Raw genomic sequence first — 19,627 nt, 5'->3', positions numbered from 1 at the left:
ACTTGCATGACGGTGCCGTTTTCTTTTGCTGGCCTCCTCGCCCTTGATGCTTGTACATGTTACATGTTGAACACGATTGACCCCATCTTGAGTGTTTAACCCAGGAAATTTGTGATGTCCTAGGCCGTTCTTTACCCTCATGATAATGTCTGATGATCCTCTGGCATCTATGACAGATTTTCTTAGGGTGAATATCAGGATCATCCTGCCAAATGTTAACACCCCAGATCACATCTACCTCTTTGGGGTACAGGAATTTAAGATTTGGCTTCTTGTACCCTGTTGGTGCTTCTCCTTTTTTTAGTAAGCGTTCCCCACATGTTCTACACAATTTATCCAGGGCTTCCTGGTGATATTCAAAATCCATGTTGAAGAAAAAAATGCCAAAATAACCGAATTCGTGAGCGAGTATCAGAGCGCACAGCAGCCGGTGAAATCAGCCATGTTTTGTGCAGTCGTACCGCTGTATACCGCGGTATACGCTGCTTCTATGCATTGTGTACATTCGCGATACATGAAATTTGGTCGGAAATCATGGCAGTTTTTTCAGAAAAGAGAAGTGGCCTGTTTACTTTTATTACATTTTTTGATAGATTGGAGTGTTATTTGAGTAACTTTAAAAGGGATAAGCGGGGAACTGGTTTTCAGTGTTAAATCTTTAAAATTATACTCCTATTTTCGTGCTTCGGAAACTCGGCGATCGGCATTGAAACAGTACACTTTCACTGCACGTATTCTGATTAAATTTCTGATTTCGTATAAAAAGAACACGATTTCTGTATACACAAATTAGAGACAGACATACATAAGAAACAATAATAGGGACTCAAATTTGCATTTGCTCTTTTATTTTTCTCAATTTCTGCCTTTGTTTGGGGTGTACATGGGCCATTCAATTCAGAAATTTGACGAAGGAAAGTAGGTCAAACTTAGCGATGTGCGGTCAAAGGTCATAATTGGAGTAAACAAATAAACAACACACGAACTGGCAAAACTTTATTATCGCCTTTTATTGGCGCCCAAACGGGCGTGCTGGATATGCTAGAACTTATTTATTTATCTATTTATTAATTTATTATGTATCGATGAATCGATCAAAGTATCGATTATCGAATATTAAATTTACGAACTTTTCTCACCAACTTTTTTTTTAATAAAGTGTTTCTATTTTATGTTATGGGTTTTCTAGATTTCCCTAATTTAAAAATAGAAAAAATTATTTTTCTCAAAAAACAAACATTTTATCAAAAAAAGAGAATTTAGATATTAGGTTTATTAAACATCCCTCAATCTATGGAAACCATATCACATTCCCTCTAGGCTAGCATTAATTATTTGTAGAAAATTAGGGAAATTTCAAAAAATAAAGAAAAGTTTCAATTTTTGTGAAACATTAAAAATAAGTGGAGTAAAGACTATGTAAAGACTCAGACTCACGATGGCTTCAAAGAGGCATCAAGGAAGCCTACTATATAGCGCCTAGGCAGTAGCGAAGCCAGCGGGGGGGCAGGCAGAGTGCCCCTCCTGACAAAAAAATGAAAGAAAAAGTGCCCCTGACAAAAAATGAAAGATAAAATTAGGAGGGCAAAGGAAAAGAAAAAGGGCAAGGAGCCCCTTTTCTAGCAAAATTCAGGGCCAAAATAGTGTACAATACAAATTTTTTCTGCGCTACGCGCGCACATTGTATCAATAAAGCCCTTTTTTAGCCGGATAATGGGCGAAAATAGTGTAAAATACCATTTTAAATAGCACATCATCCCAATAAGGCCCTTTTCGGGAAGCTCAAAGACATACAGTCTCTATGTATTGTATGATGCAACTGCAATTTTTTTCGTCTGTGCCCCAAAAATTTTATTTTGCCCCCCCGCCCAAGAAAGCTGGCTACGCCCCTGCGCCTTGGACCCAGATCTCAACCAGGACAAAGAGAGACACGTGCTACCCAGCATCTACAAGCCGATCATCATGTCATGTGACCCCAGGTTACCCCGTGGGGTAAAATGACTAGGTGTTTACCACCCCACCTCACTTTCTGATGAAATCCTATGGATGTGGGATGAAATATCAAGTAAGTCAAATATTTGTTGAGAGAACTGTTTAAAATCTCTGTTTATCATGGAGTAAAGACTTATCTTAAATTGGTTATATATTTGATATGGATACATAATTCTGATTTGATACAATGGCTATTTTCCTGCATGGGCTTATTATCAATGCTCCTACCTTAAATATAGGTTGACTATAGGAGCCTATATTGAGGTGTGTCCCTGAATGTTAATGGTTTATGAGGCAAGTCTTGGGTCACAGTGGTCAGCAAAAATCTATAAAGTGTGCACAGGCCTGTGGGTTGACAACATGCAATATAGATCTCAAAATTTATTTATTTATTTTTATTTAATTAAGAAAGGACAGAAGTATTAAAGGTCTGTAACCCGATCGACAGCATCATCCCCGATTTTTTTCATTGTTGATGAGGTTTTGGTATCACATAATAGATACTATTTTTCTCATTACTATCCTGAAATTTGACGCTCCAAGTCGATGTATTTCCGGAGAAATCATGAATCACAGCGGTTTTTACAGGTATACCAGTTTGTAAACAATGGTAAATACTTTGGATTTCTGGGAGGGAATTATGAACGAAATATCAGTCACCGCAACAGCTACTTTGGTTTCAGCGTCATACACATTCTGTGAAAAAGCGAACCACACTAACTGCTGAGGAGACGGTGCGCCGTATATAGTTATGAAAACGGCAGCATTATGCGTGGTGTGCTAAATAGCTCAATTGACTAGCGTGTTTGTTTTTTACCCGAGAGGTACCCGGTTCAAAACCCGGTCTCGGAAGGGTTTTTTTCCTCTCCATTTTACCCAAACTTTTTTTATATTCATTTGAAATGTACATATTGCAAGGGGAATATATTTTGTTTCCTTTTTTTCTGAAACGGTACGAAAAAGAAAAAATTTCCGTTCAATACGGGCCGGGCATTGTGCAGCATGTCAGCATTCGTCATTGCCTGCCCAGAATGCAATTCACATATACCATAGACTTCTCCGTAGTCCACTTGCCAATTGTGCACTACTCTGGCTATTACATTTAAGCTTAAAACTCTGATTTAATTAATGAGTGCACAATTGATAGATTTTCATAACTGATCTTTTCAGTCACCGTACGCCCTCTGTTTGTTAGCTTCCCAAGTGGACTACTGACTTTGCCTTGAGAGTTAGGCCAATTTCTGGCCTAACTAAAATTGGTGATGATGTAATGCATCTTTAAAAATGAATCTGGCTTGTGATTGGTCGCCCAGATCTCGTTATTGTTTAAATCCTCCCGACGCGTACTGGTACCATTATAACTATACATGATACACAACTATCTAGGGAATGCGGCGCTTTTGTGCTGGTGGATGAACGTATGCATCTAGCGCGTATTGTACCACCATGCTTAGTCTTGTGGTTAGATTTTATTGATAAACAAGTATGATTGACAGTGTGTGAGTCCCGGGTGAAGTTCTGCTTAAAAGTGAAAGTCCATAGTCGGTTTTTCGGATAATAAACTGGCAGATTCTAAAATTAGAATTGTTCAGTATTGAAGTGTCATTATAATTATGCCATTATGATATGTTGCATTCAATAATATAAGCCTACGTAGGGCCTATACTTTACTTTTACTGTCACAAATATAATTATATAGCCTAAACTTTTTTTATAACCATTTTATACTAGTATTTTGATGTACTTAATATCAGTATAATTTCGAGTTCAACTGAATGCGTTCATCATGATTAATAACATTTTATTTATCAAAAATCGACTATGGCATAGTCTCACGTATACCAAGGTATTGGATTGCAAATTTGGCTATTTATTCACATTTACGCTGAAAATGCTCTCGTTTTTTCACAAAGCAACATAAAGGAGGCGATATTTGATATTTGTATGTAATTTTAAAGACAATCCATATCCAAAACCAATAGGGTTACCCCCCTTTAAAACTTGAATATCACAATAGCTTTAAACTTTCTGGATTCAAATCTGCTGAATCCTACGAAAATGTTAACCCTATTCTATTACCCCCACAAAAGTGGTATATTTGAGTGGTGTGGAGGTATCATATTAACTACTGCGTTGCAGTGTTATCGGTTGGGTAAAAACCAATAAGTGGCATACCATTGGCAAGCTTGGACTTTAAGCTTTGAGAAAAACAAGATTAATATTTAATTATGTAAATTTTATGCAAATTAGCTCATGAATAATTAATGAGCTTATAGCCAAATATGATGAAAAATTATTTTGATTTACATTTTTGAAGTGTATGAGTACATCAATGTGGCATTTTTATGCAGTTTTAATTACAGTGCCGTGTTTCTACATATTATAAAAAGAAATCCAAGTTACTTTGGACTATATTTTAAAAGTTTATGGACATTTCGGGGCTAATTTTAGGGCAAAATTTGGCCTAAAAATGGTTAAAATATGCAGGTTTCCAACATTTTAAACCATTTTATGATGTGTTAATGGTAGTTATATTAGGAAAAAAGGTGTTTTGTGGATAGAGAAGTGATAAACTACCAAAACTGTTCCAAAGATAAGACTTTATTTGTGTAAATAATTTTTTTACATGCATATTAAGCCATTTCGTGCCATATGGCACGAAATTGATAGGGGGTAATAGAATAGGGTTAAACAATTTTACATTTGTTCTGTTTATCAAGTCTTAGAAATCTTTAGAAATCTATATTAGCAATATAGCACTCAAAACCAGTGGCACTGTTTCTCTAACCCTGAATATTTCCCTGTAATTGTTGTGGCATTACAGATCTCTTAAAATCTCTTCTCTTAAAATGGGCCAGTTCTTAAAATAACTGTCTAAGAAAAATATGAACAAGAATTATTGAGCAGGCAGTGTGTACTTATTACAAACAATTCAACAATGGCATATTCAAAGACAGAAGATGAATTTGTAATAACAAAGAAGAGAGCTTTGAAGTTGATGGCATTGAATCAATAGTGTTATTTTAAACCAATTCTAATATTTATCCTGGAAATGCAAGTTTACAAACTAATGTAAATGACATGTGTGTTGATGTAGTTGACATGTTACTTTTATATTGTTAATATTGTGTTTAGGACTAGCTACTCATTTAAGAGAACAGTTCTAATTATAATGTAGTTCATTGATTTTGCTGTACAGGAAATTGATGAAGCAAATATAATTCATGCTAATATCTATATTGTCATAATTGACTCTCTATTGTTGATATACTACTGTTCATATAGTTGGCATGATAATTGATAAAATAGCTATCTACAACCAGCATTGGACATGGCAGTTATCTACTGCTGATATGGGCATTGATTAACATAGCCATCTACTGCTGATGCATTGATGAAGTAGATTTAAGAATTAGTATCCCTCTCTTAAAGGTCCGTAACCCGATCGACAACATCATCCCCCCGATTTTTTTCATTGTCGATGAGTTTTTGGTATCACACAATAGATAATATTTTTCTCATTACTATCCTGAAATTTGACACTCACGGTCGATGTATTTCCGGAGAATTCACGCAAAACTTGCTCAATTAGAGCCTACCAGTTGTATACCACTTCAGAAAAATTCCAATGCATTTGAAGTTGCCTGCGTGGCGCAATTGGTTAGAGCGTCATCTTTTTGTACGAGAGGTCCCCGGTTCAAATCCCGGTAGTGATAGGTTTATTTTCTGCTTCATTTTTTAAGCCCGAACTTGTTTACATTCATTTGAAATGTACATATTGCATGGGGAAATATATATTTTTTTCTTTTTTTTTCTGAACCGGTATGAAAAAGAGTTTTTAAAAATCAAAATTTTCCGTTCAAATGGCAAACGGGCATTTCCACTTCCAGCATTGTCGTCAGGGCATTTCTGTTTTGTTTTGCTATTGAGCTCTATTGCCATAATTATGCCATAATTTATACACAAAATCTATCATGAACAGAACGATATACAGACGAACATGAAAAACTGGTTGTGGGGAAATGTCACCGTAGTATTGGGAACGTGTACAGTGGAGTGGAGCTTGGTTGTCAGTCCAACCACGCACGCACGGCACAGGACGAACGGGAATTACGGCACATGTTGTTGCTTGCCTTCCCAGAATGCAATTCACGCATACCAAGTATTGGATTGCAAATTTTGCTATTTATTCACATTTACGCAGAAAATGCTCTCTTTTTATCACAAAGCTGCATAAAGGAGACAATATTTGATATTTTATGTAATTTTAAAGACAATCCATATCCAAAACCAATAGGGTTACCCCCCTTTAATGATGAAGTAGCTATCTACAGCTGATATCAGATTTGGTGAAGTAACTATATTGCTGATATTGGTGTTGATGAAGTAGCAGTTTATTGCTGATATGAGTATTGATGATGTAGCTATTGTCAGCTGATATTGACAATGATGAAGCAGCCATCTGCTGCTGATATTGGTGTTGTTGAAGTAGCTATGTACTGCTGATATCGGCATTGGTGAAGTAGCTTCCTACTGCCCATATTGGTATTGATGGAGTAGTTAACTTCTGCTGCTATTAGTATCAATGAAGCACCTATTACTGCATATAATTGGCTTCCATGAAGTAGCTAACTGCTGCTGCTGCTGTTTTCTGATAAAGTAGCTATCTACTTCTGATATTTGCATCGATGAAGTAGCTATCTACTGTTGATATTAGAATTGATGAACTAACTATCTACTGCTGATATTGTCATTGATGAAGTAGCTATCTACTGTTGATATTGGTATTGATGAAGTAGCAATCTACTGCTGATATCAGAATTGATGAAGAAGGTATCTCCTGTTGATATTGGTATTGATGAAGTAGCTATCTACTGCTGATATTGGTATTGATGAAGTAGCTATCTACTGCTGATATCTGCAGTATTGATGAAGTAGCTATCTACTACTGATATTGGTATTGATGAAGTAGGTATCTCCTGTTGATATTGGTATTGATGAAGTAGCTATCTACTACTGATATTGGTATTGATGAAGTAGCTAGCTACTGCTGATATTGGTTTTGATGAAGTAGCCATCTACTGCTGATTGTATTGATGAAGTAGCTATCTGCTGATATTGGTATTGATGAAGTAGCCATCTACTGATGATATTGGTATTGATGAAGTAGTTATCTACTGCTGATATCGGCATTGATGAAGAAGATGTCTACTGTTGATATTAGAATTGATTAAGTAGCTATCTACTACTGATATTGGTATTGATGAAGTAGCTATCTCCTGCTGATATTGGCATTGATGAAGTAGCTATCTACTGCTGATATTAGTATTGATGAAGTAGCTATCTACTGCTGATATTGGTATTGATGAAGTAGCTATCTACTGCTGATATCGGTATTGATGAAGTAGCTATCTATTATAGATATTGGTATTGATGAAGTAGCTATCTACTGCTGACATTGGTATTGATGAAGTAGGTATCTCTTGTTGATATTGGATTTGATTAAGTAGCTATCTACTGCTGATATTGGTTTTGATGAAGTAGCCATCTAGTGCTGATATTGTATTGATGAAGTAGCTATCTACTGCTGATATTAGTATTGATGAAGTAGGCATCTACTGATGATATTGGTATTGATGAAGTAGTTATCTACTGCTGATATAGGCATTGATGAAGAAGATGTCTACTGTTGATATTAGAAATGATGAACTAGCTATCTACTACTGATATTGGTATTGATGAAGTAGCTATCTACTGTTGATATTGGTATTGATGAAGTAGCTATCTACTGCTGATATTGGTATTGATGAAGTAGCTATCTACTGCTGATATCCGCAGTAATGATGAAGTAGCTATCTACTGCTGATATTGCTATTGATGAAGTAGCTATCTACTGCTGATATCGGTATTGATGAAGTAGCTATCTACTACTGATATTGGTATTAATGATGTAGCTATCTACTGCTGATATTGGTTTTGATGAAGTAGCCATTTACTGCTGATTGTAATGATGAGGTAGCTATCTGATGATGATATTGGTATTGATGAAGTAGCCATCTACTACTGATATTGGTATTAATGAAGTAGTTATCTACTTCTGATATTGGCATTGATGAAGAAGATGTTTACTGCTGATATTCACTTCTAAATTATTCACTTCTAAACTTGGTGTTGTGTTAATGGTAAAAAACATAAATATTTCTTTTTTATGTAGACATTCTCTATTTGTACACTGCCAAAGTGGAAATTTTCATGCATGTAATTTTTCATGCTTACTGTTTCCATTGTTTTTAAATTGTGATTCTAAGTTTTCTTACATTGACCTATACACAAAAGGAATATTTATGTGTTGTTATTTTTGTTGTAGCAGCTTGAAAAGCAAAAAACAAAAAACTAAATGTAGCATTCTTACATTACTATCTACCACTGATATGCATTAAAGGTTTTAAACTCTACTGCTGATCGAAAGTCTCTACTACTGATAATGGACTGTATTAATCTAATGCTAAAATTAATGTCCATGGGGAAGCATCTGCTGCTAATGGCACTTCAATCAAAAACAAAATGCTATTAATAAATAAGAAGGCAATGTTTAATTGAATCTTATTTTGAAAATCCCTACGTAACGTAATGGATCAGATAACTTCAAATCATGAAGTTTTTAGTGCTTATCAACCTTAGATTCTTAAGTATTTATATACCTTATCATAAGCCATTCATTTGCACAAATAAAGTAAGTTGCCGATTTTACCAACATCTGATAATCAGAAATGATAGACTTGGATCAAGACTGATGGTGTTGTAGCAGTCAAAATTTCCCCTTCAATTCAATATAAATTGAAAAGTAAAATATGGTCTAATATTTTTATTTTCCACTTTTAAAACAAAATTGGGTGAAAAGGAGTATTTTGTTCTTAAAACAAATAAAATACTGTATTACTCACAGATCTGGAACTAAGTATAATTATAAAGCTTAGAAACTGTAAATAACATTCTGTAAATAAGTATGTGCCACTATTGAGCTATAAGCAAGCATCTTTGCAGTTATTGCATGAAAATTTTAGGCTAAAACCTATATTTGCCAATGATGTGACTTCACTTATTTGTACAGGGTATGAATACAAGTGTCACAGCCCTGGGTTTATACAGAAAATTGGAATCACTTGAGCAATAATCACATTGTTTGCTTTAGCATTAAAACAATATTGCTGATGACATTTCTTCCTTTTTAAATAAACGATATCTTTTATTTTACTGTACACTTATGATCAAAGAGACTAGATCATTGATCTAATTCAACCACAACTCGTGTTTGTAATTATTGAAACTTTCCTTTGTTTGATTCTATCATGAAGCATGCAATAAATCTACAACTTCAATGCCATCAAGCAAGATGAGCTCCTAATGGCAGTGACATTTCTTTTTTCTATACTATTATCCTGTAATGCAAGACCGTAAAAATTGAATCACCTCATTACAGTAAAGTCCCATGATAGGTATTGTGTTGCAAACATACATAACCTTGATATCTCCTCATCCAGGTGTTATACTTTGCCGCAATAAAATATTTTAAAGTGAATTTTGTCATACTTACAAAATACCCTAGCTTGCACCAAATTTACAAACATTTCACCTCTTTTCTTCAGAGGTTTAAATAGTTTTTAAAAAATATTAGGTCTTTTTGGCAAAAAATGTGTATCTTCAATACGAAAGGGCCAAATTTTCAAATGATCGCCTGCTTTTCCTCCCAGCTACATACACTTTAAAGGCCCATTCAGTGATTTGCTCATCCGGACGATCGTAAAAATCATCAAAATTTAGATTTTGGTACATTTGTCATAGTCATAGATGTGCTAACATAGCCTGCGAGTGGTTCAGCCGAAAGCCATGTATTTAAGACAAAATAAGACATTTTACACGAATCAGTAATTTAGATACTGACAGTATCTAAATTAGCTACATGTATTTGAATGGGACTTCAACTTCGTCAGTACTGTTGTTTTCTGTGATTTTTGCCAATTTGAATATCTTATCCTTCACTTTTAAGCAATTTATAAACAATCTTAATTTTTTTACGCTTGCCCTAGGATCACTGAATAGGTCTTTAAGTACATATCAGTAAGTTTATAAATTTACTTTGAGGACTGTTAAATATGAAAAATAAAACAATATTAAATTTTAATAATTTGCCATAAAATGTGTTTTATATCGCCAATTTAAAAAAATCACTTGATATCAGAAGGACATTCCTTGTATTCAGAATGCAATTCGATATGTCTGATGTGCTCTCATGTCCCACAAAAATACTGTGCAAATGATGTTATCCTATCCCTTGATGTAACCAGTATTAAAATATGAAAATTATAGTGTCACCAGTTTTGGTGAAGTGAATTTTGAGTTCCCCTGTGAAATTTTTCAAAAAAATTTGCATTTCCCCATAAAATCCTCTGTTCCCCTCCCTGATGTCAATAATGACCGCTCCCTTATTTCTATGATTCCTTTTGTATGACAATAGTGATAATAATGATTTCAGTTACATTACAAAATTTATGTCCAGGGTTGACCTTCTGTTATGTGTTTTCTTCATTTTGTTCATCTATTTTCCCCTCCACATCTGTGTTCTGAACTTGGTAATTAATACTGGCATAGCAAAGTATTTGAGTATTCTGATACAGCAACATAAATGTATGTTGTAAAATGTCACACTGGTGTTGCTTTCATTCACCACAAATTACGTTAACATGCTATGCTTGTTTAGATGCAATGCAGTCACCGCATTTGAAGTGAATAAGTGCATAACAGTTCTCAAATGTAAATAGCATACTATCTCCTCTCCCAGTGGGACTACTTAAAAGCATCGTTTGTTGGATGATATAAAATAGTCATTATCTAGCCTTGGCCACAGAACTTTAAAATATGAAACTTAACTTCTTTGTGTGATCCCGGACCGCGGAGGGAATCATATATTGCTAGGTAGATTCGTGTTCTACAATTCTCCAGGTGCCTCAACTGTGATTAAATTTATACACCAGTTTATTTTGAACTAGAACAGGCACCTAATTTAATGAGAAATTCACGAAAAAAGAGAGGCTTGCCAAGAAGCAACAGTTTGGCAACTCTCAACTATAGTATATAAAAACTACATGGTTAGAGGGGAAATGGGGTACACTATTTTGCAAAGGTCACTGGCTATGGATCGATCATCCCGAACCTGAAGGGTAGGGGTGATAGGCCTGTAGTCAGTACCGAGGGAAAATATGACACGATTAGTTCATGAATGTTTATGAGGTGTAATAATAATATGAATTGCTCTTTAAGTTGGTGCAAATGTTGGTATGTTGCACTGTCATAAGATCAGTCATGAATCATTACTTTTTACGCATTGTTTTGTTAGTTGTAATGGTAATTTGACATTTTAAACAAGGCTGCAACCATAATTTTATGCAAATTTGGCAAAATAAAGGCCCAATTGAAGCCATTTGGTGCATCATTTTTACACTATTATTGCTTTAAATAAAAAAAAAGGGGCCCGACCTCCATTTGCACAATTTCAAATGTTACATTGGTCCACTGACATTTGATAAAACTTCAGTCTCGCAATTGTAAAGCATGCAAGTTTTAGTCCACAAGGTTCCTCTACTATCAAACCACATGTACCGAGAACTGACCATTAATGCTGGGAACAGCCCTGGGGGGACAGCAAAGCTGAAAACTGCTCTAGTTTGCATGAATCTAGTAAACATTTGTTAATCATGCATGGATTGATGTTCTAGTCTGCAACGTTCCTCTACCAGCAAACCACATGTACCGAGAACTGACCGCGAATGCTGAGAACAGCAAAGCTGAGAACTGCTCTAGTTTGAATCTTGTAAACATTTTTCATGGGTTTTTATTATAATAGCATATTAATACCAATTCATTCCCTATATTATGCATATATGCAGTGGTAAAAAACAACATTTTGTTGCTTTAAAACCAGTGTCAATAAGTTCAAAGAGTACTTGTGAATTATGACTTACTTTTCAGCATTTGGATATAGTGTATCTAAGTTGGTGATGTCCAAGAAATGGGTCACAAAGAAGACAAATGCTTTGACTGTCAGCAGAAACTCACAGATAGCGTAACATATACCTATGCCTTCCTCACTACTAGTTCCTGAAAAAACAAAAACATAACACACATTCAATCAAACTTTGACAAAATATTAGAAATTTATTTACTATGCATTACAGTATTTTGCGAAGACCTTTCATACTGGCTGAACACTTGTCCTGATCATCGCGTAAAAAGAACTAGGTCACACCTGCGTCACAGAATGCTACACAGCATGTTCAGCGAATTAGGTGCCGATGTGATGATGATGTGATTCAATTAGCCAATCAGAAACCCACTTCACGTTTACACTGTGAACAGTACCATATTGGGCAGTGCAAATGGTCTTTGTAAAATACTGTAAGTTGGCTAAGATACCAAAAGTTGATGGCTTCATGAGCCCACTTATGAATTAGTGAATCAGTACCAACTATTCTCTACTTAATTTGTTGTGAATTTCAAATAAGTGCATGGGATTTGATGTGAAAATATGATATGTCAAGCAACAATTTTATTAAGATAATGAGTGAAAAATACGAGGGCATTGAAATAAAGAGAATTGATAAACCTTTTGAGGTTTAATATAATATGGATATTCAAAAATGAAGAATACGTTCATGGATGTTTACGGCTGAGAATATTACAAAATATAAAAATGGCTTATTTGTGCTTATGCCATTTACTTTGTCCATAACAAAGAGCAAAGCAAAATGATCAATACAGGTAATTTGTACCTTGCATTGTCTGTATCCTTTTTTTTTTTGCATTGTCTGTATCTTTGAAAATGTCAAACATTTGTCAGAGGAGAATTCGAAGCCAATGAGTATGCACCCAAGGACAGTCCTTAAAACTGAACTTATTCAAGGATGTTTACAAATTACAGGAATTGGTATCTTGCACTTATTTCTACAGTCCATGCCTGCACTGTCTATATCTTTAAAAAGGCCGCACATTTGCCAGGGGAGAATTTGAAACCAATGAGTATATCACCCATAGGGCAATCTTTGAAAAAGAACTAATTCAAGGATGTTTACCAAAATTTAGTTTTGATGTGGCAATTACAGGATTGGTACCATGCACTGTCTGTATCGGTTATTTGATAAAGACTAAACATTTGTCAGGGGAGATTTTTAAACCCAAAGACAATCCTTGAAACAGAACTAATTAAAAAGGATGTGTACCAAAATTCAGTTTTGATGTGGCAATTATGGGATTGGTACCTTGCACTGTCTGTATCGTTGGAAAGGTCTTGCAGTTGTCAGGGGAGATTTTGAAACCAACTAATTCAAGGATGTTTTTCAAAATGTAGTATTAATAACAACACTATTTTGTTCAGAAATCTCTGTATACCCTTTTAACATCTGCTAGTTTTTAATTTGTGAGGTGATCTGATTGAACCAGACCAGAGACGACAATTGAGATATTGAGATACAGGATAGGGTGTAAAAACCAATCAAGTATGCAAGGAAATTGGCATTGTAAAAGTTCCTAACTTTGCAACCAAATATGTATGTATATTGTTAATGTAAAGTTTCAACAATAGCATACTTGGTTACTGTGTAAGTTGATCTTCAAAATTGTATTGTCTCCTAGGTCTAGTTGGATCAGATCACATTTGCTCTCACCTCTTCCAAGTTCATCTATGATCACAAGTGATTTGTGCGAACAATTCTGTACAATGTAGTTTGCTTCTCGCATCTGTTGCAAAAGAGAATGTTATTTTATATAAATACTTGCAAACTGAAGCTTGATATTACATATTTCTATTTGGTCCTAGGGGGTGGGATTAGGATAACAGAGAGAACACTCTGCAGATACTGGTAATGAAATGCATTCCTGATATACTTACTCACCAGTATTTGTACCTTTGTTTTCATACAGCTAAACAAAGCAACTCTTCAGATAATGAAACTGCATTCTTAGTCAGTGGATGTGGTTTAGCTTGTAAAGTGCTAAATTTATTTGGTTCTTTGGTTTCATCTATGACATAATAGAAATAGTGGTTGCATCGTCGCAGAACACGCTTGTCGCGATGCGCGTATGTAGCGTGTTGTAAGCGTAATACACAAATGCAATCGCAGTATGCGCAAAAAAATTGTAAAAGAGTTTCATTCATTTTAAAATATAGGAGTTTTCATGATGGTAACTTAAAGGCCCATTTAGTGATTTGCTCATCCGGAGGATCGTTAAAATCACAAAAACTCAAATTTTGGCACTTTGTTCGTGTCATACATGTGCTAACATAGCTTGCTCAGGTTAAGCCAAAAGCTGTGTATTAAAGGCAAAATGAGACATTTTACATGAATCTATAATTTCTATAGTTAAGTAGAGAAATTAACTACATGTTCACATATTAGAATGGGGTTTCAACTTTGTTAATGCTGCTGTTTTCCTTGTGTTTTACCAAATGTTTCATAGCAAAAATACCTAATCACTAATCCTTCACTCTTAAGCAATTTATAAAGAATTTTGATTTTTTTTTACACCTTCGCTGGGACACTGAATATGCCTTTAATATTTGCTAAATAAAATACTGTTTAGTTATTAAAATAATATTTAACTGACTAAGAATGAGAATTTTTTTACAGAATTATCACCCCCAACTCAACTTATCACCACAACTTAGCTACATCTTGTTTTCCATATTATGATGATAAACTATATAAATGATCCAATTTCTACAATATGCTAGCCTTACAAACCACACCCTTACTCATCAGGGTTTATAATGGCTCACCTCTAACATAAAAGTAGATGCATTGGTTTCAATGTCGTCTTCAAATCCAATTCGAGAGAAGATTTGATCACATATCCTGAATGAGGCATAGTCAGCAGGAACAAAGCACCCTATCTGAGCCATGATCTGCAGCAAGGCTATCTGCTTCAGGTAAGTAGATTTGCCACTCTGTAAGTAAGAGCAATACTTGCAATGGATTATGTGTTTTGGGAGTGTGACACTAATTTAATGCTCTGCATGCTTGCCTCAGGCTTCAACATAATAAGTCCAAGTTTTGAGATATTTTCTTAAATTATCAAGGGCTATCTCAAGAACCACTGAATCAATACTAGGCTTGTTTGTACTCATTTTAATGCATATCTCATGCTGATTCCAAATATGGTCATGAAAATATCTGATTTTTCAAAGATTTTTGAAACTTGTTGTATGAAGTCAACACCTGTGTGGAGAGACTTAAGAATTAGTCAATGTGAGAAAGAGATATTCATGTCTTTGTTTGTCAACCATTGCATTTAACTCCAGGGCCACCTCACCTTCTCTCTTTAAAAAAGGGGGGCATGCGCATTTTTTTTTTTTTGTGGCTTTAAGGCGCGAGCCCCTGGGTAAAAGCAGGGTCTTGGCCAAAACAAAGGGGCAGCGGAAGAAGGGGCGACAAAAAGAATTAGTAAAGAAGAAAGGGTGGAAAATTTTTGAAAAAGTATAAAAAATTATGAAAAAATGGTAGTATACATCAAAATGTGTTGCTTTTAGGGCGCTAGCGCCTATAATCCTTTTTTTTTTTTTTCTCTTCGCTTTTTCAAACCACCGAAAAAAAAATGGGTCAACCTTATCGGGCTGTTGAAGAAGGGGCGGCAAAATTGAATTTTCTTCAGCCCCCCCGGGGTAGGAGCGGTCACGGTACGCCACAGGGGGGGCGGAGACATTGTCAATTTCTTGGTTATTTGACCCCCATTTTTACAATATTTTTAGAAAGTACCAAGCCTTGTGATATTGTATCATGAAAAAAGTTGTCTTAGTATAAATTATTCATCTAAATTTGATCAGAAAATTGTGATTTCTAAATCAATGTAAGAGAGCTTGATCAGCATTTTAAAAGTGTGAATGAGTAATGAACACAAAGCAAAAAAGATCAACATTAGACTCATTCCTCTGGATCGTGTCAGATGTCTTTCTCAATGCTTTAGAGCATAATGTTTTATTGAGTTGACACCTTAAGGGGTCAAGTCACTAAAACATATTTTCTTATGAAAACCACACAGAAAGATCTGCATGTTATCCAGATAACAGAGGTTGGACTGTACATTTTGCCCTGTTGTACTTTCGGTTTGCTTGGATGTTTTTTTTAATTTGTAAAAAACACCATATTTTAATAAGCAAGGATCAAGGAATGCTTAAAAATCAATTGCAATCAAGGCACACTTTAAAAACAAATTGTAAGGGAGGACAAGAAAAATTAATTTCTATATCCTATCTACTGGTAAGAATGACCTTGTACATTATTACATCTATAGCCGAGTGTGAATGCTTATTCAAACGTGTCTCTCTTGAATGTAATTCTATCAATTTCACCAAGCTGGATTAGCTTCAACTAAAATATTTGACATTCTCCTGGCATTTTAATGAAAACAACATTAAATTACAATTTATTGAATGTCATTCTATAAATATCACCAACATGGATTTATAGCTTTAAGTAAAATATTGGACATTTTACCCATCATTTTTTCCATTTCATTAAACATATATCCCCTTGAAATAACTTCCAAATTAAAAAGTACTTAGTTAAATAAATAATAATGATCAAAATATCCTAGAAGTTGAATATAGATCAGATTATTTTGATAGTTTCTTATCTCGCATTGCACATTGACAAGCTGACACCGACTTGTGCTAGCCATAGAATGCATAAATATAAAGGGATCGAATAGTGTCCTTCACCATGTTATGCTAGCATGGTAGTATCTCTTATTAGAGTTAAAAGAATCTCTTACTCTGATTTCACCATACCAACACAAATTTCTTTCTTTATTATAGCTTTTAAGATTTTTAATGGTTGGTACATGACACATGAAAAACTTCATAATGCCTGTATGGTGCTGATCAAAGAATAGGTCTGAATAAACAACAAAAAAAGATGTCTAATTTTGATTTAATTAGAAAACCAATTAGTTACTTTAATAAGATAGAATGTAAACAAACAAATGAACAAACAAAATCATGGAAAATATTACCATATTTGGTCCAGTAATAATCACAAAGTTACTTTCCTCTGAGGCGTACTGAAAGAGTAAGAAAAAACAATAACACAAAATCATGACTAAATGAACTTATCTGTCTTGCATAACCATAGTAATTAGTATGAGCAAACAAGTTATTATGTATAGAAAGAACAATCATTCTTGTAAGCAGTGGAAAGAAACAAAGCAATAATTGACTAATATAACACATGTATGCAAGTTGTTCTAAGCAATGTTTTATTCATTTGGCAATCTAACTGTCCTTTAATCAAATTTTGAATTGATCACTTTTTTCCCATGTAGTTATTTCAGGTTAAAATCAAATCAGATCTGTTTTTGCAGGTTTTAATTCTTCATTTATTACCAATTTTATTTCAAAAAATAAACTTTATCTTTTGCTACACAGCATAATATAGCCACTATCACTCAGTGATCAATACAAAAGTTAGTCTTTCTCAAAGACCCTCGCATCCTGCTATACTACTACACACCTTGCACATTAACAACAGTTTTTCATTTTAACAGGCTGGCTGTGAGACTATTCAATAGTGTATAAATGCACGAAATGTGTAGCAGCGGCTTAAAAAAAGAAGGATACACATGCAACAAAAACTTGAAAAAGAAAGAAAACAGCAGCGATGGAATAATTTGAAAAACCATTCAATAAATGGGCATGATTAATTTCAAGGGTTGGTATGCCAAGACACCTCGACATTGACTAAAATGTCAAATTGTATCCTGATTCAGTTACTTTGGTCATATCACTTGCACAGTATCTTAGTATACCTAAACTGCTTCCAAATGAAAACATCTGACTTTTTATAATTTTTCCAATTTAACAAGTCGCTGATAGTGCCTTTGAATCAGTATCTTACAGTGTTGTTAGGGATTGGAGGCTCAAATGCAATCTTTTCCAGGATTGGATGCTTGCCTTGCTTGATAGCCAATGTGTCTGTGAAGTCTGGTCTCACTAGAAAAAAAAACAAACAATAAATATGACATGATATGATCCACTATTATTGCAAGTGCTAGTAATTTGAAATATAGGCAAAAATGGGGAGCAACGAAAATAAACAAAACATCGAAAATTGGATTTCAAATTATAACTGTATGCTAGAGATAGGAGTTCCTAGCATTTCAGAATTTATTTAATGGGTAAAACCTTAAAAAATGAAAACCAAAATTCAAAATTGCTGACATTGGCCTGAATGGACCAGATCATGTCTCAGACGCTAGTAAGAACATTAAAGTAAACAGTATTCTCCTGCATTAGGGAACAAACCAAAAGATCGATGACATCCTATAAACGAAACTAGTTTCGTTTAGGGGGGAGGGGGTAAAAATACTTGATTACGTTTGTACAAAAACATCGGTCTGAAGAATGTGTCATTATTATTATTATGTCAAAATTTCAACATTTTGTTATTATGTTTCTGGCAGGGAGGGAGGGGGTCGGCCGAGAAACGAAACTAGTTACGTTTATAGGACGTCATCGATCTTTTGGTTTGTTCCCTTACAACATTATGATAAACTCATCTGATATGGCAAAATTTGTACAAAAAAGTTCATTTCAAAGCTTCCCTGTGTTGAAAACCTAATGAGAAATGTGGTGGTTAATATATTTTTTTATTTTCATATTAAATGATCTTTGAATCATTGCACACCACTTGCAGATTAATAAAACTCTGTACCAAGTACATTCGCACTTAACATTCAGTATTAATAACATGTCTTTGAGCCAAATATTACCTACGGGTGACAAGATGTAGTGAAGAAATTAATATTGTAGACAGCAAACCACTTAGAACTTCTTTGATGTTTTAAATGGTAAAAAAAAATTAAAAGGAGGGAAAAAGAAAAAAAAATGCTTTTTGACAATTTGGGCATGACTATCGTGCACTATTTGCTAATGCATTCAAGAGCTTTGAAATAAACCAGTTTTTTTAAATAATTTGGCATAAGTGCACCATTTTAAAAATGACAGATGATTCTGATAATAAGTGTACCTAATTTTGGTTTTCTTGGAAGATCCTGTGCATATGACTATTTGTAAATTGAAGAGATACAAAAACCACTATAATTACTTTGATTCATAGTCACATGAAATTGTTTGTTCTTTAAGTCCAGTGATCTTATATGCAATTGCATTATATAATTACGCTCGTATGTGGCTTTTTATTTTAATCCATAGCCTTTTAGTTCTAAAAATGGTGATTTCAGGAAAATGAGATTGTGCACCAAATTGGTTTACTTTTTAAAATTATCTACAAACATATTGCTTTTTCTCTATAGTCTGTCTTGTCTGAAGTTGAGAATAATGCCATTTTGGAATTTGCAGTGACAGATTCAAAGTGTGCGCTAACCTAATCCCGTGGGTTGTATACACAAGCATAGAATTTGTTCTCTTGGCAAAACATCCTTTTTTTCCTTTTTTAGCCACTTTTTGACTATTCAGGCAAAATGTTCCTTCTCCCCCATTTCAAGATGGATTCAAACAATTATTGTTATTATCACTGCTACTAGGGATCAATTATTTTGTTCCAAAAACATAATGTCCATTCTTTTATTT

At 34.4% G+C, this 19,627-nt stretch overlaps 1 protein-coding gene across 1 annotated transcript in view; it reads right to left on the bottom strand.

Annotated features, from left to right (window-relative positions):
- Positions 1–19,627, bottom strand: part of LOC140147758 (mutS protein homolog 4-like) — a 98,886-nt gene that overhangs the window by 34,829 nt on the left and 44,430 nt on the right. The window contains exons 19-23 of the mRNA XM_072169515.1: positions 17,934–18,028; positions 17,053–17,100; positions 14,822–14,989; positions 13,710–13,782; positions 12,012–12,147 (exon numbers count right to left, since the gene is read on the bottom strand). Coding sequence (XP_072025616.1) covers positions 12,012–12,147; positions 13,710–13,782; positions 14,822–14,989; positions 17,053–17,100; positions 17,934–18,028 — 520 coding nt within the window. The remainder of the gene's footprint in view (positions 1–12,011; positions 12,148–13,709; positions 13,783–14,821; positions 14,990–17,052; positions 17,101–17,933; positions 18,029–19,627) is intronic.

The sequence above is a fragment of the Amphiura filiformis genome, chromosome 3 (genome assembly GCF_039555335.1).
Source record: "Amphiura filiformis chromosome 3, Afil_fr2py, whole genome shotgun sequence".
NCBI classification, from domain to species: domain Eukaryota; kingdom Metazoa; phylum Echinodermata; class Ophiuroidea; order Amphilepidida; family Amphiuridae; genus Amphiura; species Amphiura filiformis.
The sequence above is the reverse complement of the archived record's forward strand: the minus strand, read 5'-3'. Positions and strand labels throughout refer to the sequence as shown.